Below are 26,062 nucleotides of genomic sequence, written 5' to 3'. Positions count from 1 at the left end.
GCAGAAATCCTCCTGCCCAAGGCTGCCCTGCTGAGCTTATTCCCAACCAGATTCATTTGCTGGATTTTGTCTGGAAAGGTTGAGAAATAGAAGGCATCTCTTCTTGGAAGTTTGTACAGTGACCATCTAGCGAAGAAGGGGCAGATGGCTGATGCTCAACCCAAATTCCACATGTATCAGTCCAAAATGTGGTTCGGGTTTATTAAATCTTTAAAGTCTCAGTACAACTCAAAGACACATCCCTCATGCCACCAAACTCCTTTATGGTATTAAAACCAGCATGTGACCAGTGTCAGAAAGTGCTCTCTGTGCCAGGGTGGAGCTCAGTGCTCCAGGGAAACAGGGTGGGACACCTTTCTCCCATGGGACCATGCAGGGGAAAGGAATAACCCCCATGTCCCTGTAGATCCCTTCCAGCTCAGGATATTCTATGATTCCATGATAACCACAGTCAGGATCCCTGTCAAATCTTCCCAGCACATTCTGGGTGGATTTTCCAAGCTGATCCCCCCACCCAGCACATGCCACATTCACAGGGTGCTCAGCTCCCTCAAAACATGGGGTGCTCAAGCCTTGTCACTGCAGCTGGGGTCAGGGACACTGAAAACACGAGTGTATAATCCTCTCACGAGTTAATTAAAGCACCCATCCACCCTTCACTCAAACCATTAGCCATGGATCTTTACAATTAATTATTTGGAACCAAATCAAACAAACAAAGAGAAGACCCAGGAAGAAGAGAGAAAGCCAAGCAGAGCCAGGGCACTCCTGCAGCAGGGCATTAGCAGGGCTCATCCCTGCCTTCCCAAAGTGAGGCACAACCCCTTTTAGCCAGCACAAGGGTTGCTGGAGGTGAGGACCCTGCTTGAAGTTTGGGTCTTACCTCAAGCTGCCTCTGTGACCTTGGGAAAACCTCCCTGTCCCTCCTTGCTTCCCTGCCAGCCCCTCATGCCATGACCCATCGCTGTGCTGTTCCCTGCACACCCTCCTCTGCCCTTCAAGTGTGAATAAATCACAAATAATTGATTTACACAGCACAAGAGCTCTTTGGTGAGGCGCTTGGGTGGGCAGGAGCTAGCACTTCCAGCCCTGACCTAGCCCCAGCCCCAGGACTTGCAAAACATCTGCAAGACCTCAGATGAGCAGAGAACAGACCTCTCCACCTGCACAGACAGCCTGGGAAGGGCTCCTGAATATTGCAGGGAGGGCAAGCAGCTCTGCTCCTGCTCCAGTGGAGGCTGTGTCCCCAGCTGAAGCTCTCTGCCCTAGTTTATCTCCTCTTTTCCATCATCCCTCTCCTCGCTGAAAGCTTCATTTCAGTGCAGGTACGCGAGGGGAGAAGGGGAGGTGGGGATCAGGGAACCATCCTTCCTTTTCTCTTCTGATTTCCCTTGCATTTCCTTCCCTCTCATTGCTGCCACAGCTACACTCCGTCTCTCATCCCCAACCTCTGTCTCCTCCATGCCCTCTCTGCTCCCCATCAAGGCAGGGTTTAATGTCTTTCCATCTTTTCCTGGGTAAATTGCAGCGAGTCTGCCGGCTGCTCGGGCGGAACACACTGTTTTATATGCGCCATAAAGGGAGAGAAGTCTGTAAACAATATTATTTTTAATAAAATCCAAGTCTTTGGCAGGCCAGCTGCTTTTGTGTCTGTCTTAATTTAATCAGACGATCAGCTCTCTCAAGCAGCAAGAGGGAATGAAAAGCATTAGCAAGGAATCAGGGAACTGGTGAGGAAGAGACACGATTTCCATCAAGAGCTTTCCAGCCCACTGTGTTGCTATGAGAGCAGGACCAAGTTTTTGGGAAACAGATTCCCAAAACAACTTTGTCAAGGTGCAGGAAGGACATGTGCACACCTGGGCGTAACGCTCATCCTGTAGGGCTTGAAAAGGAGCTGCTCTGGGCCGTAAGAGCTGAAATGAGGGATGTGGGACTCTAGGTGGTTCTCCAAAATGCAGTTTATTGTATACAAAATGCAGTTTATTGTATACAAAATGTAGTTTATTCCATCCAAGACATTACAGCAGTCCAGGGTCGTGGGTGACAGAGCTGTGCCTACAGCTGTCAGCTCCAGCTGCAGGCAGGCCTGGACCCTTTGGTTTTGGTTATAATGCATTTTATATTTTTTTTTTGGTTACAATGCATTCTATACTTTTCTTTGCTGAACATGTTAATACAGTAGAACCAATCTATACCTTAACTTTTATCTATAGCCTATCATAACTACTGTAATTACCATATTCATGTTACTGTTCTCCAATCACTAAAAGTCAGTACATTACAATTTAAGCTAGAAGTTGGAAATTCTGAGACCTTTTTTCTGCTTGCCACATTTGCTGACTTGTTTGCCTGTGTTATCTTTCTGCTTGGTAGAAACATCTTCTTGTTTGGGGTGGGTTTATCCTTTGCTCTAAGCCATAAAAACCCCTTCTAACTCACACACCCTTTGCCTTCTTGGTTACCCAGTAAGACTGGCTCAGGAATTCTTTTCTTCTATATCAAAACTTGCTTCCACCTCTATTCCTTCATCAGACTGTACATTTAAAATCTTTCTGCTAAGCATACATATGTGTGAGACTTCCTTGTCAAATTTTCACCCTTCCCAGCACTGGTCCATGAATAAACCCAGACTTAAAGACACTTCCAGTCAGAGCAGACCACTGTGACCTGAGAAGGTGTCTGACACAGCCCACACTCCCTAGGATGGGAATTCTGCCCAATTTGGTGACTCCCCAATGCTTGTATCCAGGTACAGCCACCCAAACCAGCATCCCTCAGATCCCTGTTCACAGCCAAAACCCAAACCAGCTCCATTTGACAGGTCAAAATCCAAAATCAAATCAATACAGTGATAGCACTAGGGATTAAATGCTAAATTCTGCAAATATATCCCCAAAATCCAGTCCAGGCTGGATCCAGGGTAAAAGCTGCCTCCAAAGAGGGGAGGGGAGGGGATGGTGTTGGCGGCTGGAGCAAGGGGAGAAGGAGAGCAGCCCTGAGCAACCCCTGACACAGCATCATGAGCAGCAGCTGAGTTTGAAAGGTGTCACTTACAGACAGCCAAAACCTGGCAGAAACAGCTGATTTTGTGACACTTCTGTTCTTCAAGACCAAGCAACAGCCAGCGAGCATCTGCCGTGGGCAGACAACTCCTCTCCCTGCTCCAAAGCCTCTGAGCCAGCAGGCTCCACACTTGGCCATGATGTCCTCTGAGCCTAAACCATTCCAGATGTGATTCCTGCCTCCTTCTCGCAATTCTTTGGGGGATTTTTGGCAGCTAGAGCAGCCCAGAGCACAGGGCAGGACTCCCCTGGTATGGGACTGATCAAGGGTTCCACTCTACCACTCAAAGCCACAAATCCTCCAGAAAAATCCTCCAAAATTTGAAATAATAAAAACTAATTACAGACACAAAGTAAACAAATTAATTGATGTTTACTTGTTTACCCAGTCACCACAAAATTCTTAATGAGTGAACATGTATTTTTAAGATCTTAAACTGTGCTAAGGCGCAGTCATAAATATCCCCAGGAAAGCAAACATGGTGCTCGGCACTGCAAAGAAACTAAAATTAGTATTTAATTACAAGAAATCGCTCGAAGTTCTTTTGCTACCATTAATCACTTTCAATTATGAATGTAATTATAAGTCATCTTTTCTCTTTGGGTGGTCGCTGCTGGGACCTGAAGCGGTGACCCTGTGCTCCAGAAGGGAGAACCCCACTTTGCTCACCAAATGACAGCTCCATGCTGGCTGTGCCAACAGGATGGATCAATTAGTGCCTGCACCAAGCTCCTGAGGAGCCAAGGGCATGCAAACAACACAAGGGTGAGGGGAAAACTGAGTTACTGCATCCCTGTGCCTACACTGATTGTGCACTACCCACCCGTGGTAGAATCAGAGCTGCCGAGGCAGGGAAATTGATGTGAAAAATCCTCAATGTCCTCAGATCATTAAAGGACGAGATGATAATGTTATGTCTTGCCACAAGGCAAATCAAAGCCTTGAGAGTTCCTTCCCTGCCACAGGGATGGCTGCAGAGGGGACACGTGCAGCTCACTCCCTGCAGGCAGTGGAGTGGAGCAGGGGACACAACCAAAAACTGATCCCTCCAATCCTGACTCTGCCCTCCCCCTGCACCTGGGCTGCTCCATGGTCAGCATCACCTCCTGGCAGCTAAAGATGGAGCATGCTCACTTGTTGAAGACTGCAATACAAGACATTTTCAGTTTCCATCTGTATGGCAGATTATCTTTGTCAAGTGGGCAGTTTTCCTTATCTCTCTCTTTGAGTGACCACAATCCCACCTCCCTTAGGAGGGGACATCTGCTGATAACAGCTATTGAATGTCCCTGCATGGCTGATAAGAACTATAACATCCCATTGGGAGATGTGAGCCCAGAGGGAGGAGCCAAGCATTGCTACCCAGATATAATCCAGAGGTTTTTGAGACACCAGCACGGCTTCTCCACTGGATTCCTCAGAGGAACAGCAGCTGCCACTCCTTCCACTGGATCTTCAGAAGAAGAATACATCCTTCTCTACAGACCCCCCTCGCTCCAACAGAACCACACCTGACACTGCAGGAGGGCTGAGCCACAATTCCAATGGCACTGCTGCCAACACCCTGACCCACAGGGTGTCAGGTTGGGTTCTGACTCTGTTGTTTTAGCTGTTTTAGTGTACTGCATAGTTTATTTTATCCTTTTATTTTTTTTCTTCCCTATTGAAGAACTGTTATTCCTGCTCCCATATTTTTGCCTGAGAGCCCCTTGATTTAAAATTTATAGCAATTCAGAGGGGTGGGGAGGGTTTACATTTTCCATTCCAGGGGAGGCTCCTGCCTTCCTTAGCAGACTCCTGGCTTTCCAAACCAAGACATCACTGCAGAGGGGGTTTTCAGCTATGGATCAGTTCTCAGGGGAATCTACATCAGGAATCTGAGAAACATAATTAAGAAAAGCAAATTCATTAGCCATAAGAGCTGATTTTTTTTTTTTTTTTTTTTTTCTGAAGGAGGTGGCACTTTTCTTCTGGGCAACTTGCAAATCAAAAAATAAAAAGCTGGAAACTCCCTCTCTGCTCAGTGCTCAGCCTCCTTCATCAGCTCAGGCTCCGCTCAAAGAGTTTGGGATGTGGAATTCCAGCCCTGACTGCAGGCGGGCACTGAAATAAATCCTGATGTGGAGGCAGCTGCTGGCAGAGCATCTCCAGCCTGGGACACCCCTGATAACCAGGACACTGCACCACGAACTGCTGCCTCGACTCCCCCAAATCCCCTCAGCCTCACAGCCTGCTCCTGGCACTGCTCAGCACCGAAGAGGACCAAAACACACAAGACAACGAGGAAGATCAAATGGAAATGTTCCCCTTTGGTTCCCCTGGTACTTCTTCACAGGGAATGTGATTAGACTGCCCTTATCTTGGTGGGAACAGTTGTTAGCAATAATGAAATCATCCAGTCCTTTTCTTTTTGAAATCCAGCCATATCCTTTGGCTCCAGGAAACAGGGGCAGTGACATGTGCTGTTTTCATAAAAAGCCACAAGACAACATATTCCATCACAGCAAATTCCCTTCCCTCAAGTGAAGAGAGAAGGAGAGAGATTTCAAGGACAAGAAAAGTTTCAGCCAAAAGAAGGGGCTCAGCTGAACTTCTGCCCATCTGACACTTCCCAAGAAGTTGGCTCTTCACAAGCTGAAGAAGTCTGGATGACGACAACCCTTGTTGCTTTTGTCTCTCTCCTTCTGCCTCAGCTCCTGCGAGGGGAACAGAATCATGCACTGAATTTCCACGCTGACACCAACTCCAAGAAGATGACTCTCTGTGAGGGAAAGCCCAGCCTCTGGAGGATGGACACTCCACTCCAAGTGTTGGCCAAGATTCCAAGGAGGAATCACGCCAAAACCTCCACATGTTTCTCCCAACAGCTACTCGTGACCTGCTCAGAATCAGGACTACTCTTGCCAGGTCGTAAATCAAGCCAGACTCATCCTCACCTCATCCCCTTGGACTCTTGCCCAGCCCAAGACCCAAATTCCCTGGTGGGCCTTCCTCTCAGCCCAGAGGATGACAAAGAGCCACGTTGCCACCCGAGTGGACAGCACACTGGGCTGTTGTGACTCAGCACCTGGATTACCCAGGCCCCATCCTGTGCTGCCTCCTAATTAGCAGGCAAGATTTCAGGATTTCAGCGTCCTCAGGTCCTTGGCTGAGTCCCCCCTTCCCTCTGCTCCTCACTTATTCTGTTCACTGAGCTAATTGCCAAGCGCCTGCACCCTGGGTGTCTGCTGCTGTTGGAGAAGATTAGTATTTTTACAGAGGGGGAAAAAAAAAGATTAAAAAAAAAGATTGTGTTTTTTAAAGCAGATGAAAGGAGAGCCCAAGGAGATGTGCATTTGACTCTCAAACATGCTCCTTCAAGTCTCCCTCAGCAGTACTTAAAGGCGTTTCCAAAGCAAGACTTTATGAATGCTAAATGAACTCGGCGCCTTGTTCCTCTGCCACAAGAAAAGAAAAAAAACTTATCTTTTATATACAACATTTCCTTTATGGCTGACACTGTGCATCACGCCTTGCTTCCACTTCAGACACCAATGCTGACCTTCACAAAGTTACAGGGACACCAGGGGCTGCCTGGGCTGGAGCAACATGCACTGGGCAGGGCTCAGGAAGCCTGGCTGGATCCAGGTAGGGTTCACCTGCTGCTTGCCAGGAAGGGAGAGGTGAGAGCACCACAAATGGGGAAACGTTCCAAGTCTTGCTTTCTGTCATTGTGATCTGTTGCAGTGTGATGTAATAGCCTGTCTCACCTATCCCAGTTCCTTCTCCAGGTGTGCCAATAACCTCTCCCTTCCCCTCCCTTGCACCCTGCTGAGTGCTGTCCATCAATCCTGGCATTCCAGCAAGGGCGTCGTGTGATTGGCAAAGTTCAAAAGATGCCTTTCAACCCTGGGGGGCACTGGGCCATCCAGGTGTCCTTTGTCCCTTTGTCCCTCCCCTCCTGTCCCTGCTTGGTGGCTCCCTGCCCCTTCCCTGTCCCTCTCCCGGGGTTCAAAGGAGCAGCAACCACGGGCTCAGGGAGTTCTGTTGGAGCTGGTGCTGCATTCAGAGGCCTGTGGGCCAGAATAAAGCTCTGCATCCAAACCCTCCATCAGAACTGACTCCTTTCCTTCACCATGGCCTTAAAGCTTCTCTGGCAGAGGGAAACCTGAGCTCCTGCAGGCCTGGACTTGTCCCAAGCACCCAGCTGCAGCACCCACCCAGCCAAAAGTGTCTCTGAGGTGAAACCACCACAGCTGCCACCTCTGGTCAAGCAGCAAGGCCAGAGGAGCCCAGGTACATTCCATCCGGCTATATTGGTATTAAATTCCAATAGTGATCTTGGATGGCCCAGCCAAACCAGGGATGCTGGTTGATGTGTCACCCTCCAGAAGGGTTTGTGAGGATGCAGCTTGCTCGAGATGGGATGGGGAATGATGAACCAAGAGGGAAAGAGCAGCAGCACAGCAAAGCAGGCACCGGAGAAAACACCCTCTGACTGTCCAGCCCTGAAAACCATCTGTACCAGCACCTCTGCATCACCAAGGGGTGCTGGTGGGGTCCTCATCTGGGTGTCCAGCACCCAAACTCTCCCCAATTCCAAAAAGGATGAGGAAAAGCACATCAACACATCCAAACACCTTTGGCCATCTGGGTGATCAAGTCAAGGCCACCCAACACCTCCTAATGGAGCAAACAGCCCAACACAGTGCCAGGACTGACCCCACCACCCTCACTGCATGGATTTCCAGCAGGACCACCCTTCCCTTCCTGTGAAATGCGGAAGAAGTGCCAGAACTTCTCACTAAATACTCTGAGAAGCTGGTCCATGCTCTAAGGAAATCACCCACCCAAAGGAAGTCTTGGGAGATTTAATTAGCTGCAGTCTGTGCTGTTTGAGCTTGTTACGTGCCATATAATTGCTAAATATTATTATCATCTCTGCAGGTACAGCAGTTTGTTAGGATAATGATAGTGATTGACATTTCCCTGGCATCTTTCATCCCAACCAGATCCCATTTTACTCTATTATAAGACGCTGTTCTGCCTTGACTCTCCATATGCCTCCAAACTGTCAACAGGATCATAACCAGCTCAGCTTTGCCAAAAGAAATGCAGGCAAAGTGGCTCATGGAAGTTCATGGGATGTACCACAAGCTGAGCAACTTCAACTTCATGCTCAAGAACTCAAGTTGTACAGGTAGGTGTGGTGTAGACAGAGATCTATGGGATCTACTTCAACTCAACACAGAGCAAAGATGTAAGAAATCATCCTGGAAGCCACCACAGCACCTAAAAACTTCTGTTGTCCATCCCCATCCCCTTTTCCTGGCAAGCAGCAGTGGGTACCATAACCCTACCACCACCACGAAAAATACATCCCAGGGACAGCAAAGCAGAGGGGCCACCAAGTGATTAATGGGAGACTATCAGTTTGGGATAGGTCTCTAAATTCTCATTAAGTCAGGTGCTGAGGCATTGCACATTAATCCAGAACATTTCCCCTTCGGCCCAAACAAATAAGTAATTCGGGTATAATTCAGGGAGAACTGGGTGGAGCCATCTCTCCCCCCCCCCTCCATCTCTTTCCAACTAACCAGTGAATAAAACATCGCCCACAAATCTATTAGGCTAATTTTAAATCCTGACAATTTAGCAGCACTTCAGCAAGATAAGAGCCATTTATTAAAAGCCACAGTTCATTAAGCCAAATGCTGCTGGCGTATTTACTCAGAGAAACGGGCCTGGGCTCGGCTCTCACCCAGACCAGAAGTCTCCAAAGGAGCAGGAGTGATCCTATTTCACCCAAACAGAGAGGCCAGCATGAATTTTTGCCCTCCTTGAGCACACATAGGGCTGTGCATGCTTCCCACCAAAGGAACTGGGTGTCCGTGTTGCCTTCTCCCCTCTTGGATGAGCACAGAGCAGAAATCATGGGACCCTCTGGAGCTTTGGCACCCAGAGCTGTGAGAAGTCCCCACAGCTCACATGGGGCCATGGGACTGTTCCCAAAAGGATCAACACCCCAATCTGGATCAGGATTGCACTGCCTTGGAGCCATTCCCATTGGTGGCAAGCACAGATTGACTTTGGAGAGGGATGATTGCTTCCAACCACGAGCCAGGAGGAGGCTACTGAAGAGGAACTGATGCCAAAGGTACCAGATTGCACCCGGAGTTTTCCTTCCACCAAGCTGCCTCTAGACATCACTGCTGATGCCTTGTGCTGTGACCATGGCAGGGGGTGCTTTGGGACACACAACAAGGGCTGGAGGCTCCCAGGGCACTGGCAGGAAAGAGATGGACTCGCCAATGGGAGCAGCCCTGCTCTCTGGGAATTGGGATTTTTGGGGATTTTTGTTAACTTTCGCAAGGGATGAGATGGATGCTCCACCCAAACCAAGACACCAGAACCCATAAAGCCAAACTGTGCATGAGCCCACTTCAGATCTAAAAACCTTCCCAGTAAAGGTGTGCCCAAACACAGCCTGGCAGAGCCAGCTCTGTGCCAGCATGGATAAGCTCATTCCACGTGGGGAATCACACCTGGCACTTCAGGAGGGCTGCAGCCACAATTCCAATGGGACTGCTGCCAACACCCTGACCCACAGGGAGTCAGGTTGAGTTCTGACTTTGTCAGTGTTGGTTTAATTTACTACATTGTTTATTTTATTTTTTTATTTTCTTCCCTATTAAAGAACCATTATTCCTTCACCCATATTTTTTTGCCTGAGAGCCCCTTAATTTCAAATTTATAACAATTTGGAGGGGGGGGGGGTGGTTTTACATTTTCCAGTTCAGGGGAGGCTCCTGCCTTCCTTAGCAGACTCGTGTCTTTCCAAACCATGACAGATTTTGGCATGTCCTGGAACTAGAGGATTGGAACATGGAACCAGAGGATTGGAACATGGAACCAGAGTATTGGACCATGGAACCAGAGGATTTTTAAGGTCCCTCGCCACCCAAGCCACCCCAGGATTCTGTGATCCTGTGGTTCAGGAGGGAGGAGTGGTGAGGGATGGAGCCGGCAGGGAGGGAGCGGCGCCAGCACCGTGCGAGGAGCCGGCGGCAGAGGGCAGTGCAGAAATCCCATCTGGCAGAGCTTGCGAGTGTGATTCATTCCAGCGGGAGACATCCAAGAGACTTTATCAAGTGCAATTGTCCCACTGAGCCTTTCACCTGCACACACTTGCAAGACAGTCTGGAGTGACTGCAGAGTATCCCTTTACAGTCAGAGCTGAAAGGAGCATTATAAAGGTGAATTAACATTTTAAAAGAACGTAAAAAACCCAGAACTGTTCTAATGGTGATTAATGGGAAGCTATAAGGGAGGCCGTGACCTCCTGGTGTCATTAAATGGATTGGCAGGTTTCTGAGCATTAATTATAAATAGCCACAGGAGTTTGAGTGCTTAGCAGAACGATGATAAATCCATGACACAGGGACAAGGAGCCAGGAGCGTGGGGGAACACGTGCCTGTGTGTGCACACAGCTCAGCGTGCAAGGACACATGGGTGTGCGCGTGTGTCACACATAGGAAAGGGGCACAAAGCCAAGAAAAGGTGGAAATGAGTCCGTCTGAGGATACTGCTGTGTTTGGGTGGAGGGAGAAATGGATAAATGACAAATTAGGCACTACCAGTCAATCACATTTTCTAAATGTTTTATATCCCAAAAGCTATAAAAGCAATATTCCTTTCTGGCCTTATTGGAGCCATTTCTGGAAGGCAATCACATCTGTTTCCTTGGGGATTTGAGCTGAACTGTGCCTTGGCTTTTTTTTCCCCTTGCCTTTTTTTTCCCCTCCCCTTCCTATTTACTCTCTAGCCTGTTACCAAAGCAGGGTCAGAGCATGCATACAAATAGGGAGGAGGAGTGAAAAACAAACAGCCCCGAACCAGTGATGAACAGACAAAAAGTGAATGCAAACTTCTCATGGCCGAGCTACAGCTCCAGTAATCGTGCCGCACAGATTCTGGGTCAGGCAGCTCCCACATTGGTATTTCCCTTGCTTTAATTGCATCATTCCACAATTCCATTGATATTGTGGAGATGTGCATCCTGGGGCACTGCTGTGCATCACCTCGCATGTGCTGAGCCACCCAGCCTGCCTGAGATTTGCACAGCTCTTCTCCTCCAAGGTCCCTTGGAGAGACACTCGTGGATTAAAGCCCAAATCCCTCTCTGCAGCCCACGGGGGCCCAGAGCCACAGCCACAAAGGTACATTTGCTCCCTAAAGCAGAAGGTGGGGTTTTTGCAGGAGTTCCTTGGGAAGAAAGGATCAGCAAACCATCAGAGCCTGCAGGTGGAGGAGGGAATAAATGGGCGATGAATGGAGGGAGGACCTGAGGCTCGTTAATGAGCTCTGCCAGTGAACCACAGCCACTGCAGAGAGGGAAAGCTCCTCTCGCTGCCAATGACGGGAACAAAAGGCTCTGGGTGAGGTGCCAAGGGGGCAGTGCCATCCCTGGGCATCCAGACACCCCCTTAGCATTCAGGAGAGAGGCTGAGCTGGCACAGCTCTGCACCAGCAGCCACATCCCAGCCCCAGCACCCAACCATGGAGCATTTCCACTGGGATTGGGATTCCCATTTCCTCCAGCACCTCTCTGAACTTCTCTTTTATTTCTTTTTATTTCTGCCCAATCTATGGGGAAGAAAAAGCACAAGCCAACTCCCCTCCATACACACTAAAATTTAAAATATTCCTGTTTAGATTTAAGTCTCATTACCATGCTGGGCCCTCCTGTATTATTTCAACTGATTGGAATATGGTGGCAAAGGAATAAGTTCTCCGTACAATTTTCTTCTGATCCTATTAGTTGCAATACAATTACAGTGAATACATCAATTCTTCGTCCCAGCAGCTCCTGGAAAGAGCCACCTATTAAAAGCTGGCTTATTAATGGAATTGTACTTCCAGGATTAATCGGGCCACGTTGGCCATTTCCATTTCTCACTCCACAAGTGCTTTTGTTTGCTTAATAGGCTGAAGTAACTTGAGAATGACACAACTTAGAGCTTCCCCATTTGCTCTGCATATCGCCAGCAAATTTAATATCACTTTCCTTGCCGGCATCTCCCTGGGATAAAACCTGGCAGTGCTGCCAAGGAAATCCACCCTGCAGGCTGGGGAGGGGTGTAAGGAGCTTTCTGCCTTTGGCAGAGCCAACAAGGGGAAATTCCTCATTGATCCAAGGCTTCAAACCCAAAGGGAAATGGGAACACCAAAACAATTGGCCAAAACCTGCTGGGTGAGAGCCACTGGGGTATCACCCCATGAGCAGCTCAAAAGCTTCCCAAAGCCCCTCAGAGCATCACCCCCTGCCCAGTTTGGTGTGGGGGGTCCCCTCTGGTCCTGCCCAATCCCAGCCACAGGAACCAGTCCCAGCATCATCCCTGCAGTGTTTCCCAGCAGAGATATTCCTGTGGCAGCAGAGCCACTGCATGTTGAAGCACAGTAATATAGTATGACTTTTCCCTTTAATAGAATTTTTCTAGCCCACTAGGAAAAAAAAGGCTCCATTAGCCATACTACAAAGGCTCCTACTTATTAGTATTTTAGAACAGCGGCAAAAACATTTCTTGAATCTAATTATTGCTGACAAATATGAAAATTGAAATCAAAGTTAAATTTTCAGCTACAGTGCCTCATTCGGCCGCGGCTCGCCCGCTCCCAACGATTGCATCAACACATTTATTCTGCTGAGCAGGCTCCCAGATTGGGCCCCCCCTTTCCCTGCAGCCCACCCCTCCATCTTCACAGGCATTAGCTCTGACATATTCATCTCCACAGCCAGGCCACGGAACCAACTTCATGTTTACCAGTTGTACATGGCCAGCGGATCGGAGCAAGGGGCTGCAGAGGAAGGGAGCAGAGGTTGCTGCTTGAAGAAGAACTTGCTGCTTTTTGTTTTTCTCTTTTTTTTTTTTTTAATTTATTGTTATTTATTTCCAACTTCGCTGTCTCTCATCCCCTCCCAACCCGATCTCTGAAAGGGTGATTTTGATTTCCACCAAGACAGAGGATGTGGAAGGGAGGGGAGAATGGAGAGAGGGGGGAAATAAGGCAAAAAAAAAGCCTTGTCAACATATTTCCTTTCTCCTACCTCCCCCCAACATACTGTAAAAATCAATCCCCTTTGTCATTTTGCTCTGCTTGTGTGAATGTTTAATGGCTGTCGAGGGAGATAATGATTGCTGCTAGGAAATTCATTTCAGATTTGCTATTTATAAAGTACTTGGTGCTCAGGTGGGAAATTAACATAAGGAAGGGGGAAAGGGACCAAACCAGGGGAAAAAAGGCAGCAGGAGAGGAGGGATGAGATGCTGCAGGGCTGGCTGGAACGGGATGGAGCCCAAAGAGAACCTGCATCTGGTCCCAGCTCTCCTGGGACAGAGGAAAAGGTTTGGATGGAGCAAGGATGGCACTGCCAGCCCCTTCCCACCCGTGGGTGCAAGAGATAATTCCGCAAGTGCTTGGGGGCTTCATCCCCCAAAACCCCGGCCAGCATCCCCAGCAGCACCAATGGTTTGTGCCCCAGCTCCCCCTGCAGCCCCTCATCCCTTTGGATTGACCCCAAACCTCCTCTGAGCCCCCTCTCCCCTCAAATCCCCCCAAACCTGCTGGATTTTTGAATCCCAAGGGAATTCCCATCTGTGGTCCAGCCAGACCCCGCAGCCCCAGCGCTGCCATTGAGTTGCTAATTCCTTGTCTCAGAAGTTGCTTTTCACTTTCTGATTTTTCAATAATAGGCTTGGTATGAATCCCTTAAGCTTCTGAAATAAGCTGAAAAACGCTTTTCCAGCCATTTACATAAACACAAGTGGATCAGAAGGAATAATCATAGTTTATGCATTATTTGGGGGCTTTGGAGATGGTTTCTAATGTGGTGTCAGGTTTTGAAGCCCAAAACATACAATGGGAAGCATTGACGTGCAGAAAAGCGGCACAAAAAGTAAACAATAAATAATACACTTTTTTTTTCATGTTGTCTCCAGTGACAAGGCAGTTTTGGCTCTGCCACTACCCCGGCCTCTAATGGATCACGGATCCTGCTCCTCGCCAGCTTTGTTCCAAAAAGAGCTTCATTAAGAGAGATGTCACTCATGTTAAATCCAAATTCACCCCGTGCCAGCCAGCCCTGCCGCTCTCCTGCACCTTGGCCCGCTATCAAAAACCCCAGTGCTGCCTTTGGGAATTGACTTTGGAAAAGTAAAAGTCTAACGGAGGCACCCTCTGATCTCTAAATACCATCTGTCCTGTGGAAAGGGAATAAAAGCTAAAAACACCCAAACCAAGCCAGGAACCAAGTGCTATTCACCAGATAACTCCTCTAAGAGAGGGAAAAAAGCCCCAAACACCAAAAAAAGAAAGAGAATATTATGGCACTAATGAACCTTGCTTTGCTCTGTGGGCCTGTCACGCTTCCAGTGAGGCAGGTCAGGTTTGGCTTTCAAACCAGTTCTTTAAATCAAGAATTCTGTTTCTAGTAAAATGGAAACATTAGCAAAGGATCTGTTTTGAAGAAATAACAATACAAAATGGAACAAGGCTGGAGACTCCAGGCTCTTTGATACTGCTGGAACACGGCCTTTGGAGCTCTTTTTTTTTTTTTTTCTAAATCACTTCACAACTTTGTATATAAAGCCACAGCGAGCTCCGAAGAAAATGCTTCAAAAATCAATCCTCACTCTTCCCAGAATTTGCTTTCACTGGGAATTTGGTGATTGTTCTTTTTTTAATTATTATTTCATTTTGGAATTAGAAAAACCTGAAACATTCTGCTTCGTTTCTAATATTACACAATTTCCTGTGGCATTTCCCACTCCTTAGCAGCTGCTCTCTCTCTCTCCCACCACGAGTCACTGGAGGACACGAACAAGCCCTGTGGACTGAGCATTTGTGGTTTTCCAAGCTCCTTTCCAAGCTAAATCAGGGTTTCCAGGATCAGCAGTTTGCAAGGAAAATACACCAGTCCCTCAAGGCTGGGTTGGATGGGGCTTGGAGCAGCCTGGGACAGTGGAAAGTGTTCCTGCCATGGTAGAGGGTGAAATGTGTCTCTAAAGGGATATCAGGGACAGCCAAAGGTGATACAGAGACTCCATCATCAGAAAGCATGAAAAACACTTTATTTAGAAATCCACAGTTCTTACAGAAACAATGGTGGACCTAAGACCTGATTGGCCTTTAGGAATCTTCTCTCTCCTGTTGGTGAACTATGAATAGCACACTCTGGAGAATCATATCTATAAACAACGTTTACAGAAAAAGAGATAATAATTGTTTTAATTCTTTCTCTGAACTTTCCCACAGCTTCTCACAGCTTCCCAGGAAAATCCTGGAACAGCTATGTCTCTTTGTGTTCAGAGGATATGTGATTACCACGGGAATGAGATGAGGTTTAAGCTCAAACCCAAACTGTTCTGGGATCTTTTTCTGTAATTTCCAAAAAATCCCTAATGAGAATTTGCCTTCATCCTTCCTCCAAGCCAGCCCCATGACCTGGTGTGAGTCACAGCTCACCCAGTGCATCGAGGTGCCCCTTCCATCCGCGTCCAGAGGGTCCTTGGGGCTGTGCTGGGACTTTCCAGTCTGGCAGCACCCCCATCCCCATTGTCCCCGTGGGAAGGCAGAGGGTTCCATGCAGAGCTTTAAAGAGAATACTCTGACCACCAGGAATTCAGGCACAGTGGATGCCCAGAACCCTGACCTGCCCATGCAGCTCCTCTGAAGCATTTCAGAGCCGAGGCTCCTTTTTCTGACTGCCCTGATTAGCAAGCAAAGCATTACTGGGAGGTGGAGGAGGGGGGCAAGAATGCCAAGAACCAACCACTGTCTTCAGTGGGAACAGTCAACAGGACAAGGGGGCCAAGAGGTCAATTAATTTACAACAGCTTTCAGCATTAGACATATTAACTGTTGAGCACATCAAAAATCCGTGCTCTGCCGCCTGGCAGCAGAGAGCAGAGCCTGGCAAGGCAGCACCTCTGATTTATTATTGACCACGAGCAAGGTGCCTGCCTGGGGAGGAGGAGGAGAAGAAGGGAGGTGGCAGCTCACCCCAGCTGCCAGCCACAGTTCCAGATATGCTGGGATGCAGTTCCTGCAGGATGCAGGGGTTGGGGTGCCCTAAGGGGCGCAGGGACAAAGGGGTTACTCTTTGTGATCCTGTTTTTTGTAGAATCACAGAATGGTTTGGGTTGGGAAGGGATCTTAAAGATCCTCTTATTCCAATCCCCTGCCATGGACAGGACACCTTCCACTATCCCAGGTGGCTCCCAGCCCCATCCAGCCTGGCTTTCAACGCTTCCAGGGATCCAGGGGCAGCCACAGCTGCTCTGGGCACCCTGTGACATCACCACCCTCACAGGGAACAATTCCCAATATCCCATCCATCCCTGCCCTCTGGCAGTGGGAGCCATTCCCTGTGTCCTGTCCCTCCATCCCTTGTCCCCAGTCCCTCTCCAGCTCTCCTGGAGCCCCTTCAGGCCCTGCCAGGGGCTCTGAGCTCTCCCTGGAGCTTCTCCTCTCCAGGTGAGCACCCCCAGCTCTCCCAGCCTGTTTTGTTTTTTCCTATAAAAAGCTTCTAAAGGCATGAAAAACCCATGTGTTGGTGCTGGCTGGCAACAGAAGACAGAAGCATGGCTTGGACTTCCTCTACAAAATCCCCAAACCTGGCACCTTGCTCATTTTGGCTCCTGTTTGAAACCAAGAGCTCAGCTCCAAGTCCGAGTCACAGCTCGAAGCTTTTGCCATGAACATCAGAGATGGATCAGGTTTGAGTCTAACGGGAGATTTGTCACTGCCCATCAAAGGAGAATGACAGGAATGCTCAAAAAATCCCATTTCCCCTCTTTAAAGCTCTTGTCCCTTCAAGTGGAGAACAAGCAAGGAAAGTTTTGCCCTTTCTTTCCACTACTGAAGTTGGCAAGCAAAGACAAACACAAATGAAGGTTTTTTTCTGATCCCCATGGACAAATATTTGCTCCTCAGGGGGTGTTTCCCAGGCTGAGGAAAGCTGAAATTCACCTGCACTGTCTGACTGGAGCTTCCTGGCAAGAGCTCTCCCCATCCACTCCTGGTTTACCACAGAAAACAGCAAGCCCTGCTCACTAACCTGACCTAAATCTGTCAACTGATCAATTCCTTCCCCATGGAGAAAAAACAAAATGGGGGAGGAAATCACAATATAGGTATTTTTAAGTGAAAACTGCAAGAAAAATACACAAAGCAGACACTTCTAATATCAAATGCACTCATCTCAGGAGTAAGTTAAAGGAAGATGGAAAAACCACAAGCCAGGGTTGTTGTGCTGATCAAAATTCCTATGTGGGGAAAGGAGAAGAAGCTTTTCTAAACATAAGCATATCCCAAAACTGGCTGCAGCCTCCAGAGCCCCAGTCCTGCACAGAGGGATGGTCCCTAGGGTGGCTCAGAAGCTCAGATTTAGCAGAGGAGGTTTTTTCCAAGCTCCCAGCTCCCACCTGATCCTCTCTGCTTATCAAACTGATATTTATCTTCTTCTGACCCATGAAGCTCATCCCAAATGTGAAGCATCTGGACACCAACCTGGGCTTCCATAGAATCCCCAAATCTGGCATTTTTGCTCATTTTTGCCCCTGTTGCTCAACTCCAAGGCAGCTCCAAACCCTTGCCATGAACACCTGGGATGGACAATCTTTTCCTCCTCACGTACCCACTTGTTCACATGTGCTTCATGCCAGGAAACAACTGCACATCCTGAAATTTGTGCCAGCACTTACAGGACCTCACACATCTCCAGTCCACCAGTGGGGCTCCTAAGCCTAGTGTAGCTACTACACAAACCTATTCCAGCACCTCCTCCTGTGCTCTAAGGTAATTTATTTCACACAATGGAGTTTCCATTTCACTTCGATTTTTTTTTATCATTTTGATCATGTTTTTTATCATTTTGATAATTTTATCATTGAGATCTCAGCATAGAGCAAATACAACAGCTTTACTCCTCCTTGTCTCCTGCCAATCCACTGCTGTGTAACCAGCTCAGCACAGGGAGGCTCCCAGGGAAGCAGCAGAAATCCACACTTGTGTAGGGGGATAGAATATAAGAAAATAAAGATAGTGTAGAAAGTATTCTTACCCCTAAGGAGTTGTAGCTGGGCCAATTATCAAAGATTAGGAGCTGGCCTGACTTTAACAGTAACCAATGAGAAGAAGATGCTATAAAGAGTGGGGTGGTATTGAGAAAGGAACTGGAGTCAGTTTGGGAAGAAGAAAGAGTCAGTGCTCTGAGGAGATGTCCATGAGAAACACTAGGAAGGTGTGAAACTTTTGTGATAAGGAGACAACAGCATGGAACCCCTGCAATAAGATGACAACACACTTAGAAACCCCACCTGCAGCTCCGCCACCCAAACCAAAATCCCTTCCCAGCATTTTGGGTGCCTCCAGCGTTTTGCACAGCTCAGCTGCTTTCCAAAGGTCTTCTCAGGTTTGCTGCTTGCTCTGATGAATTTTAAAAATGTGCCAATTAATGCCACGTGGTTCCTGATTTCCAGAGGTGCTGATACCTCCTCTGCCCTGCTGGGAATCAACAGCAATGACAGATGTTCAGCCACGCTCCAAATCCAGCTCCAAGCAGGCAGAGTGCATTCCCCTCCTTTTATGTACTGCATATAACTGGGTTATCTAATCATGTAGCTATTGATTATTACTGTTATTACCTATTAAAAAGCTATTTTCTGCTGTTGGGGTGAATATCATGTTTTATTGACCTGTGTGATAACTATTAACCACATCTAATATTTTTCCTGAGGACCAATAAATCCGAGCATTCACAAAAAGATGTCGATACACGTAATTTTTCTTATACACATTCATTAGTGCAATTACCTCCTGCACGAGCTGCCAGGAGGATTCCCCTCACCCCTCCACTGAGAGAAAATTCTACAGGATTCTGGGGGTAGAATATTTTGGGGGCAGCATTTTTTGGGGATAGAATTTTTGGGGGATAGAGTTTTTGGTAGTAGCAGGCGGTTTCCCCTCACCCCTCCACTGAGAGAAAATTCTCACAGGATTTTTGGGATGGCATTTTTTGGGGATAGAATTTTCTTGGGCCAACGTTTTTTGGTGATAGCATTTCTTGGGGGATAGGTGTTTTGGGGGGCAGCATTTTTGGGGGATAGAATCTTTGGGGAGTAGCAGAAGGTTTCTCCTTGTCCCTCTACTGACAGAAAATTCTCATAGGATTTTGGGCACAGCATTTTTTTGGGGACAGCATTTTTCAGGTGTAGCATTTTTGGGAGATGGTATTTTTGGGGGCAGCATTTTTTGGGGGGATAGCACTTTTTTGAGATAGCATATTTTGGGAGTAGCATTTTTTGGGGATAGTATTTTTGGGCACAGCATTTTTTGGGGATGACATTTTTTGGGTGTGGCATTTTTTGGGGACGGTATATTTGGAGGCAGCATTTTTTGAGGGGTGGCCATTTTTTGAGATAGCATTTTTGGGGGTAGTATTTTTGGGCACAGTACTTTTTGGGGATATCATTTTTGGGTGCAGCATTTTTTGGGCACAGCATTTTTTGGGGATGATATTTTTAGGGCGTAGCATTTTTTGGGGACAGTATTTTTGGGGGCAAAATTTTTTGGGGAGTGGCACTTTTTCGAGATAGCATTTTTGGGGGTAGTATTTTTGGGCACAGCATTTTTTAGGGATATCATTTTTGGGGGGCAGCATTTTTCAGGGATAACATTTTTTGGACACAGCATTTTCTGGATGTACCATTTTTTGGAGGCAGCATTTTTGGGGGGATGGCACTTTTTTGAGATAGCATTTTTTGGGCACAGCATTTTTTGGGGATAGCAAATTTTTCTTAGCCCCAAACCAGATCCCAAATCCTGCCCTTCCTGAGGGGAAGCACCCAGCCCCTCCTCCTTGTGGATGTGTCTCTGGGTCAGATCCAGCCTTTCCATCACACACCAGCACAGCCTGTCTCACTTTGGGAATTATCTGCATCCCAGCCACATCGAACGAGCGAATAATTCTTTCGGATGAGGAACGCTCTGTGTAGGATGTTGACACATGCTATTATTTTACATACCTATTTCAGCTTGTATGCTTATTAGAATAAGGTCTTTATGCTAATTTGTAAATCAAATTCCCATAATTCTTGGCTTACTGATGCTAAAGGCCCAGCTAAATCTTCTATGACCTTTTAGCCTGGTTAATCCTTTTACGCGTGGCTGAGTGAAGAGTTTTCTTGTCTCTTCCACTCCCAAGTGCTGGGTGAGATTTTTGCCTCTTCCTCAAGAAATCCAGGTGGGCTGTGGGTCAAGGACATGGGGAACATGTGAGGACACCCCTTTGCTTTGAGCCAGGAAAGGGGGAAGGGAAAATTCTGCTGCCTGGGCCCTGTGTGAGGATATTTTGGATTTTCATTGCTGCTATTTAAAAATCACACAGAAGACACAGAGCAAACACAATGAGAGCTGTGTTGCCAAATTGCCACTCACTTCCTGAAGCCTGGGGCTATCCCAGCCCTCTGCAACATCCCCTCTTCCCTTCTGATTCCCCAAGTTGTGGCTGGACATTTTCTGGCTCCGTCCTTCTTGTGAGTGGATGCAATGGACACCCACAACTCCTTCCCAAGGGGATGCAGCCTCCAAGAAATGCTCCAGCCTCTCTCTCCAGCTCCCTTGGTGTCCAAGCACCCTGGACATTCCAGGGCTCAGGAGGCTCCTTCCTGATGGACACAACCCTCAACAGCTCCCATTTTAGGGCCACAATTCCACAAATCCAACAAATCTACAGAATTTCCGCAAAAGTGAATCTGCAAAACCTTAGAGGACCCACAGATGTTTGCACCAATGCAGGTGGTCAAACGCCTCTGAATTATCCCACTTCATGCTCCACTTTCCTTTCAAGCACACTCACAAATCACTTTTCTTATTGTTTGTTTGGCTGGAAATAGGGAAATGACCCAGAGGAGGACGAGCTGCTGCAGAGGGCAGCACGCATCTCTGGAGATATTTGGAGGAGGTTTGTGCCAAACACAGTTTTCCTGCATGACAATTATTTTCATGTCTTCAAACACAAGCCAGCTCCACTTCAGGACACCAAACAAAGGGGAAAAGTTATGAATTCCAAAAACTGCTGGGATTAGCAGAAGAATTCATGAAGCAGAAGCACATTACTGCTGATTTTCAGCACTGCATACAAACCTAAATATCACCTTGGGCTTGAATGAACCCAATTTTCTCAAAACTCTCTTTAAAAGTTTGTGCTAAAATACAAAATCATTTGTAGGATGTGTTTGAGGGGTTTTTTAAATTACTCTTAAATAAAATTATGCAAGAAAAACTCCCAAGGGGACTTCTTCCCTCCAACAATGCAGCAACTCCCAGCCCTAAAAAGGCCCCAACTTTTTGTTGCTCTGGGCAATATTTCACCCAATTCCCCACAGCTCTGCCCTGTGTCCTCCCCAGACCATGGAGTAATGCGGTTCCCTTCTTTCCCTCAGTCCAAGAGTGACTCAGGGACTTCTGGCACCCACATCAGGTTCCTGAAGTGCAGGGAATTGGGGGATTTTGGGCTTAGGGAGTCAGCACATTCCTCCCCACTGCTCTGCTGCCCAGGAGAGTTATAAAAATAATAAATAAAGAAATAAAAAACCCAACTACTTTTTGATCTAGAAGCTTGGAGAGGAAGCAGGAAGGATAACCAGAGGCATGGAATAAGACTGCAAGGAAGCCAGGTGAGGAGCCCCAAAGCAAGCATTAAAAATGATAAAATAATGAAATAATAAAACAAATTAGGCACAAATTCCGAGCAGCAGAAGTGAGGAGGGAAAGGTGCAGCTCCATCCCTCTCCTGGGGAGCCCCGACCCTTCACACCCGCCCGGGTTCCCTGCAGGGCTGGGAGCCGGGGAAGCCCCAGGGATGCAGGAATGCCGGGCGGGCAGCAGCAGCAGCCCTGCGAGACGGAGAGCGGGAGGAAGGCGAAGAGGAGCGATGCCTCGGCACCGTGTGATGTGCATGTTAAGCAGCCTGTGCCGGTCGATACGGCACGGAGGGCTCTCCCCCCGCAGCAGCCGGCACGGTTTGCCCAGCAGAGAGAAGTTTGTGGTGGGAGACACGCAGTGAGCATCCCTGGGCACCCCGCAACCCCCAGCCCCACACCCCGAGCCCGCCCGGCTCCTGCTGCAGCGCTCCTCGGCACACGGGGGACGAGCCTGGGCTGCTTTGGACATCCCCAGCCTCCCGTGAGCAACGCAGAGGGAGCAGGATCCGGCTGTGGAGATGGAGGTGCATTCACCCCGCCGGGTGCATCCATCCTCAGGAGACCCCACATCCCCCGGGTGCGTCCCTCTCGCCCAGGAACACTCGCACCGCCCCGGGGGTGCATCCCTGCTCCAAGGAGCGCCTGCATCCCCCCACGGGGTGCATCCATGTCCCCGGCAAGTGCCCGCATCCCGCCCCGGAGCCCCGCTCCAGGCACAGCAGCATCCCCCGGCACATCCCCCTGCGCATCCCGAGCTCCCGCGGCGGCCCGGGGCAGGATGCGGCTCCATCCTCTCCTCCCGTGGAGGAAACCCCGCTCGCACAGCCCCTCCAGATGGCTGCGAGGAGCCTAACGCGAGCTGACAGGCTCGGCGCTCCCGGCCAGATGGGGCTGGCTCCTGCCGCCTCTTCCCCCCTCCTTTTCCCATCGCTTTTTGCTCTTTTTTTCCCCCCTTGCACAGCCCCCCCTCCCCTCCCAGCGCCGTCCCCCGGCTGGGGGGAGGCAGCCGTGCTGATTCGGGACAGGCTGGACCAGCGCTTCCCAACTCCCAGCCCGGCGGCAGCGGGGCTGCACCGAGTTTTTCGGACGACCTTGCTGGAAAAGCAAAGGCGCGGGGGGAGCACGGAGGAACCCCGACACCCCCGCAGCCTGTTGGCTCATTGATCCTGCCAGAACCGTGCTGGGATGGCAGAGTCCTTCTGCACCCGCAGAAATAACCAGGACGCCAGGAGAGGAGCGGTGTCCCCCCCGCCGCCAGCCCGGTGCGCCGAGAATTCCTGCGCCGCACCCGCATCCGCATCCCCCGCAACTTCACGGCGGGCTGGGGACCCTTCCCCAGCTCTGTCCCCGCTCTGGGGGGATCCTCACCCCGGCTCTGGGGGGTTTTCATCCCCCAGCCCCTCGGAGGGTGCTGCTGTGGGACCGCGCATCCTCCGCCCGCCCGGGCTGCGTCCCCCGCCGCGTTCCCTACCTTGGGGGAGGAGGAGCGCGGCCATCCCGGCGAAGATCACCCAAGAGACGGGGTGGTGCATTCTGGCCTGGGCCATGGTTTTCCTTTTCCTTCCCCACTCACTGCCGGGCGGGGAGAGGTTTAAAATCCAGCGTTTTCCCGGAGCAAAGCGCAGGAAGAGGGGCGGGAGGGGGGGGGGAAAGGAAAAAGGAAAGGGAAAAAAAAAAAAAAACAAAAAAGGGAAAAAAGCACCGAAGGGTGGGGGAGGGGGGAAAAAAACCCAAAAGAAAAAAAAAAAAGGGGGGGGAAGGGGGTCGGAAGGGGTTGCAGGTGCGAGGACAGGCGCTGCGTGCCCGCCGCTCCGGCCCGCACACGCCGCCCGGCTGCAACACGCCGCCGGCCGCGCACGCAGCCGCCCCCGCGCAGCACTCATTGGCTGCGGGGCCCCCCCGCGCCCGCACCCGCACCCTGCCGGCACCTGCACCCCCGCACCCCCGCGGCAAAGGCACCCCGAGAACCCCAGGGCATGTGCAAGCCACCATCTGCACCCCCAACATCTGCAACCCCGAACCCCACTAGCACCCGCACCCCCACGGCAAAGGAACCCCGAGAACCCCGCCGGCATCGGCGCCCCCAATATCTGCACCCAAAACATCTGCACTCCCAGCATCTGCACCGCCTAACCCCACCAGCATCCGGACCCCCAGCATCCCCATCATCCAAACCCCCGGCACCCCAGCGGCAAAGACACCCCGAGCACCCCGCCAGCATCTGCATCCCCGACATCTGCAGCCCTGAACCCCACCAGCACCCACACCCCCGCACCCCACTGGCAAAGATACCCCGAGCACCCCGCAGGCATCTGCAACCCCAATTTCTGCACCCCCAACATCTGCACCGCCTAGCCCCACCAGCATCTGGACCCCCGCACCCCCGCGGCATCCAGACCCCCAGCACCCGCACCACCGCGGCAAAGACACCCCGAGCATCCTGCCGGCATCTGCACCTCCAATTTCTGCACCCCCAACATCTGCACCCCCGGCATCTGCACCGTCTAACCCCACCAGCATCCGGACCCCCGGCACCCGCACCGCCGCACCTCCGGCAAAGACACCCCGAGAACTCCAGGGCATGTGCAACCCCCAATATCTGCACCCCCAACATCTGCAACCCCGAACCCCACTAGCACCCGCACCCCCGCCACCCGCACCCCCACGGCAAAGGCACCCCGAGAACCCCGCCGGCATCGGCGCCGCCAACATCTGCACCCCCGGCATCTGCACCACCTAACCCCACCAGCATCCGGACCCCCGGCACCCGCACCCCGGCACCGCAGCAGCAAAGACACCCCGAGCACCCCAGGGCATGTGCAACCCCAACATCTGCAGCCCCAAACCCCACCAGCACCCGGATCCCCAGAACCTGCACCCCCAGCACCTGCACCCCCAGCCCCCCCGTGGCAAAGACACCCCAAGTACCCCATCGGCATCTGCACCCCCATTTCTGCACCGTGAACATCTGCACCCCCAACATCTGCACCCCCAACATCTGCACCTCCTAACCCCACCAGCACCCGCGCCCCGGCACCCTCGCAGCAAAGCCACCCCGAGCACCACCCCCGGCATCTGCACCACCAATTTCTGCACCCCCCTAAGCCCACCAGCATCTGCACCCCCGGCACCATCGGCACCCGTAGTCCCCAACTTCCCCCCGGCATCCATAGCCCCCCAAACTGCCCCCCCCTCCGGGCATCTGCAGCCCCCTAACCCCATCAGGATCTGCACCCCCCCATCCCTCAGCACCCACATCCCCCTCAGTGTTGGCAGCTGCACCCCCAGAGTTCCCCCCTCCATCCTCACTCCCCCAACTCCAACATCCCCCCAAACTCCGCTGGCAGCCAGCACACACATCCCCTGGGCATCTGCACCCCCTCCATCTGGATCTGCATCCCCCCAGCTCCAGCATCCCACCAAACTCCCCTGGGCATCTGCACCCCCTAAATTCCCCCAGCATCTGCACCCCCCACATTTCCCCTTTAGCATTCACACCCCTGCTCCATCACCCACACACCCCACAGCACCCTTCCATCCCCTCCCAAAGCTCTTCCTCTCTGGGAAAGGGGGTGAATCCCTCCTGGAGCAGCTGCAGCAATGCTGTGACTCAGTTTCCCCACCTGCACGGTGGTGGGAGGGATTCACACACACACACACACACACACACACGCACACACGCACACACACACACACACACACACACACACACACACACCCTGTGTCCCACCTGCCTGGCCCTAAAAGGAAGAGGGGCACCTGATTTCTGCGGGACAGCCCTACAAACCACTTCCCCTTGTGCACCTAAACCCACGTGGAAATGGCTCTAAAAGCAAATTTAATAAGGAAAAACTCTTCAGGTTGGAGCAGAAATCTCCTTTAGTCCAGATCAAGGGGGATTTCCCATGCTGCAACCACGCTCATCTGATTCCTCACACCAAGCCCACCTCCTGCTCTGAGCAGCATCTGGGCCCCTTGGTCCCAGCTCAGGATTTAACACACTCCTGTTACTTCAGCTCCTTGCCCATGCCAACTACTGGTCCCTATTTTACAACACCAGAAATAAAATAGGCTTCTCTCCACTTCAGGATTCCCAAACCAAACACAACTCTCCACACCACAACCCAGCATCAAGAGCATGACACCCACATGCCCACACAGAAAAGGTCCTTGAAACAAAAACTTTAAATTATTCCACCCTTTGTCCAATAAAAAGAATATCTGAGGCTCAGAACCCCCAGAGACCCCT

General features: G+C 50.3%; 1 protein-coding gene across 1 annotated transcript in view; it reads right to left on the bottom strand.

The window, feature by feature from the left end:
* The window catches only part of LOC132083618 (protein CEPU-1), a 391,422-nt gene extending 367,973 nt beyond the window's left edge, over positions 1-23,449 (bottom strand). The window contains exon 1 of the mRNA XM_059488402.1: positions 23,285-23,449. Coding sequence (XP_059344385.1) covers positions 23,285-23,360 — 76 coding nt within the window. The 5' untranslated portion in view covers positions 23,361-23,449. The remainder of the gene's footprint in view (positions 1-23,284) is intronic.
* Between the last annotated feature and the right edge of the window lie 2,613 nt (positions 23,450-26,062).

This window comes from Ammospiza nelsoni, chromosome 24 (genome assembly GCF_027579445.1).
Source record: "Ammospiza nelsoni isolate bAmmNel1 chromosome 24, bAmmNel1.pri, whole genome shotgun sequence".
NCBI lineage: Eukaryota > Metazoa > Chordata > Aves > Passeriformes > Passerellidae > Ammospiza > Ammospiza nelsoni.
Note: the sequence above shows the minus strand (reverse complement) of the source record. Positions and strands in the feature narration are given on the sequence as shown.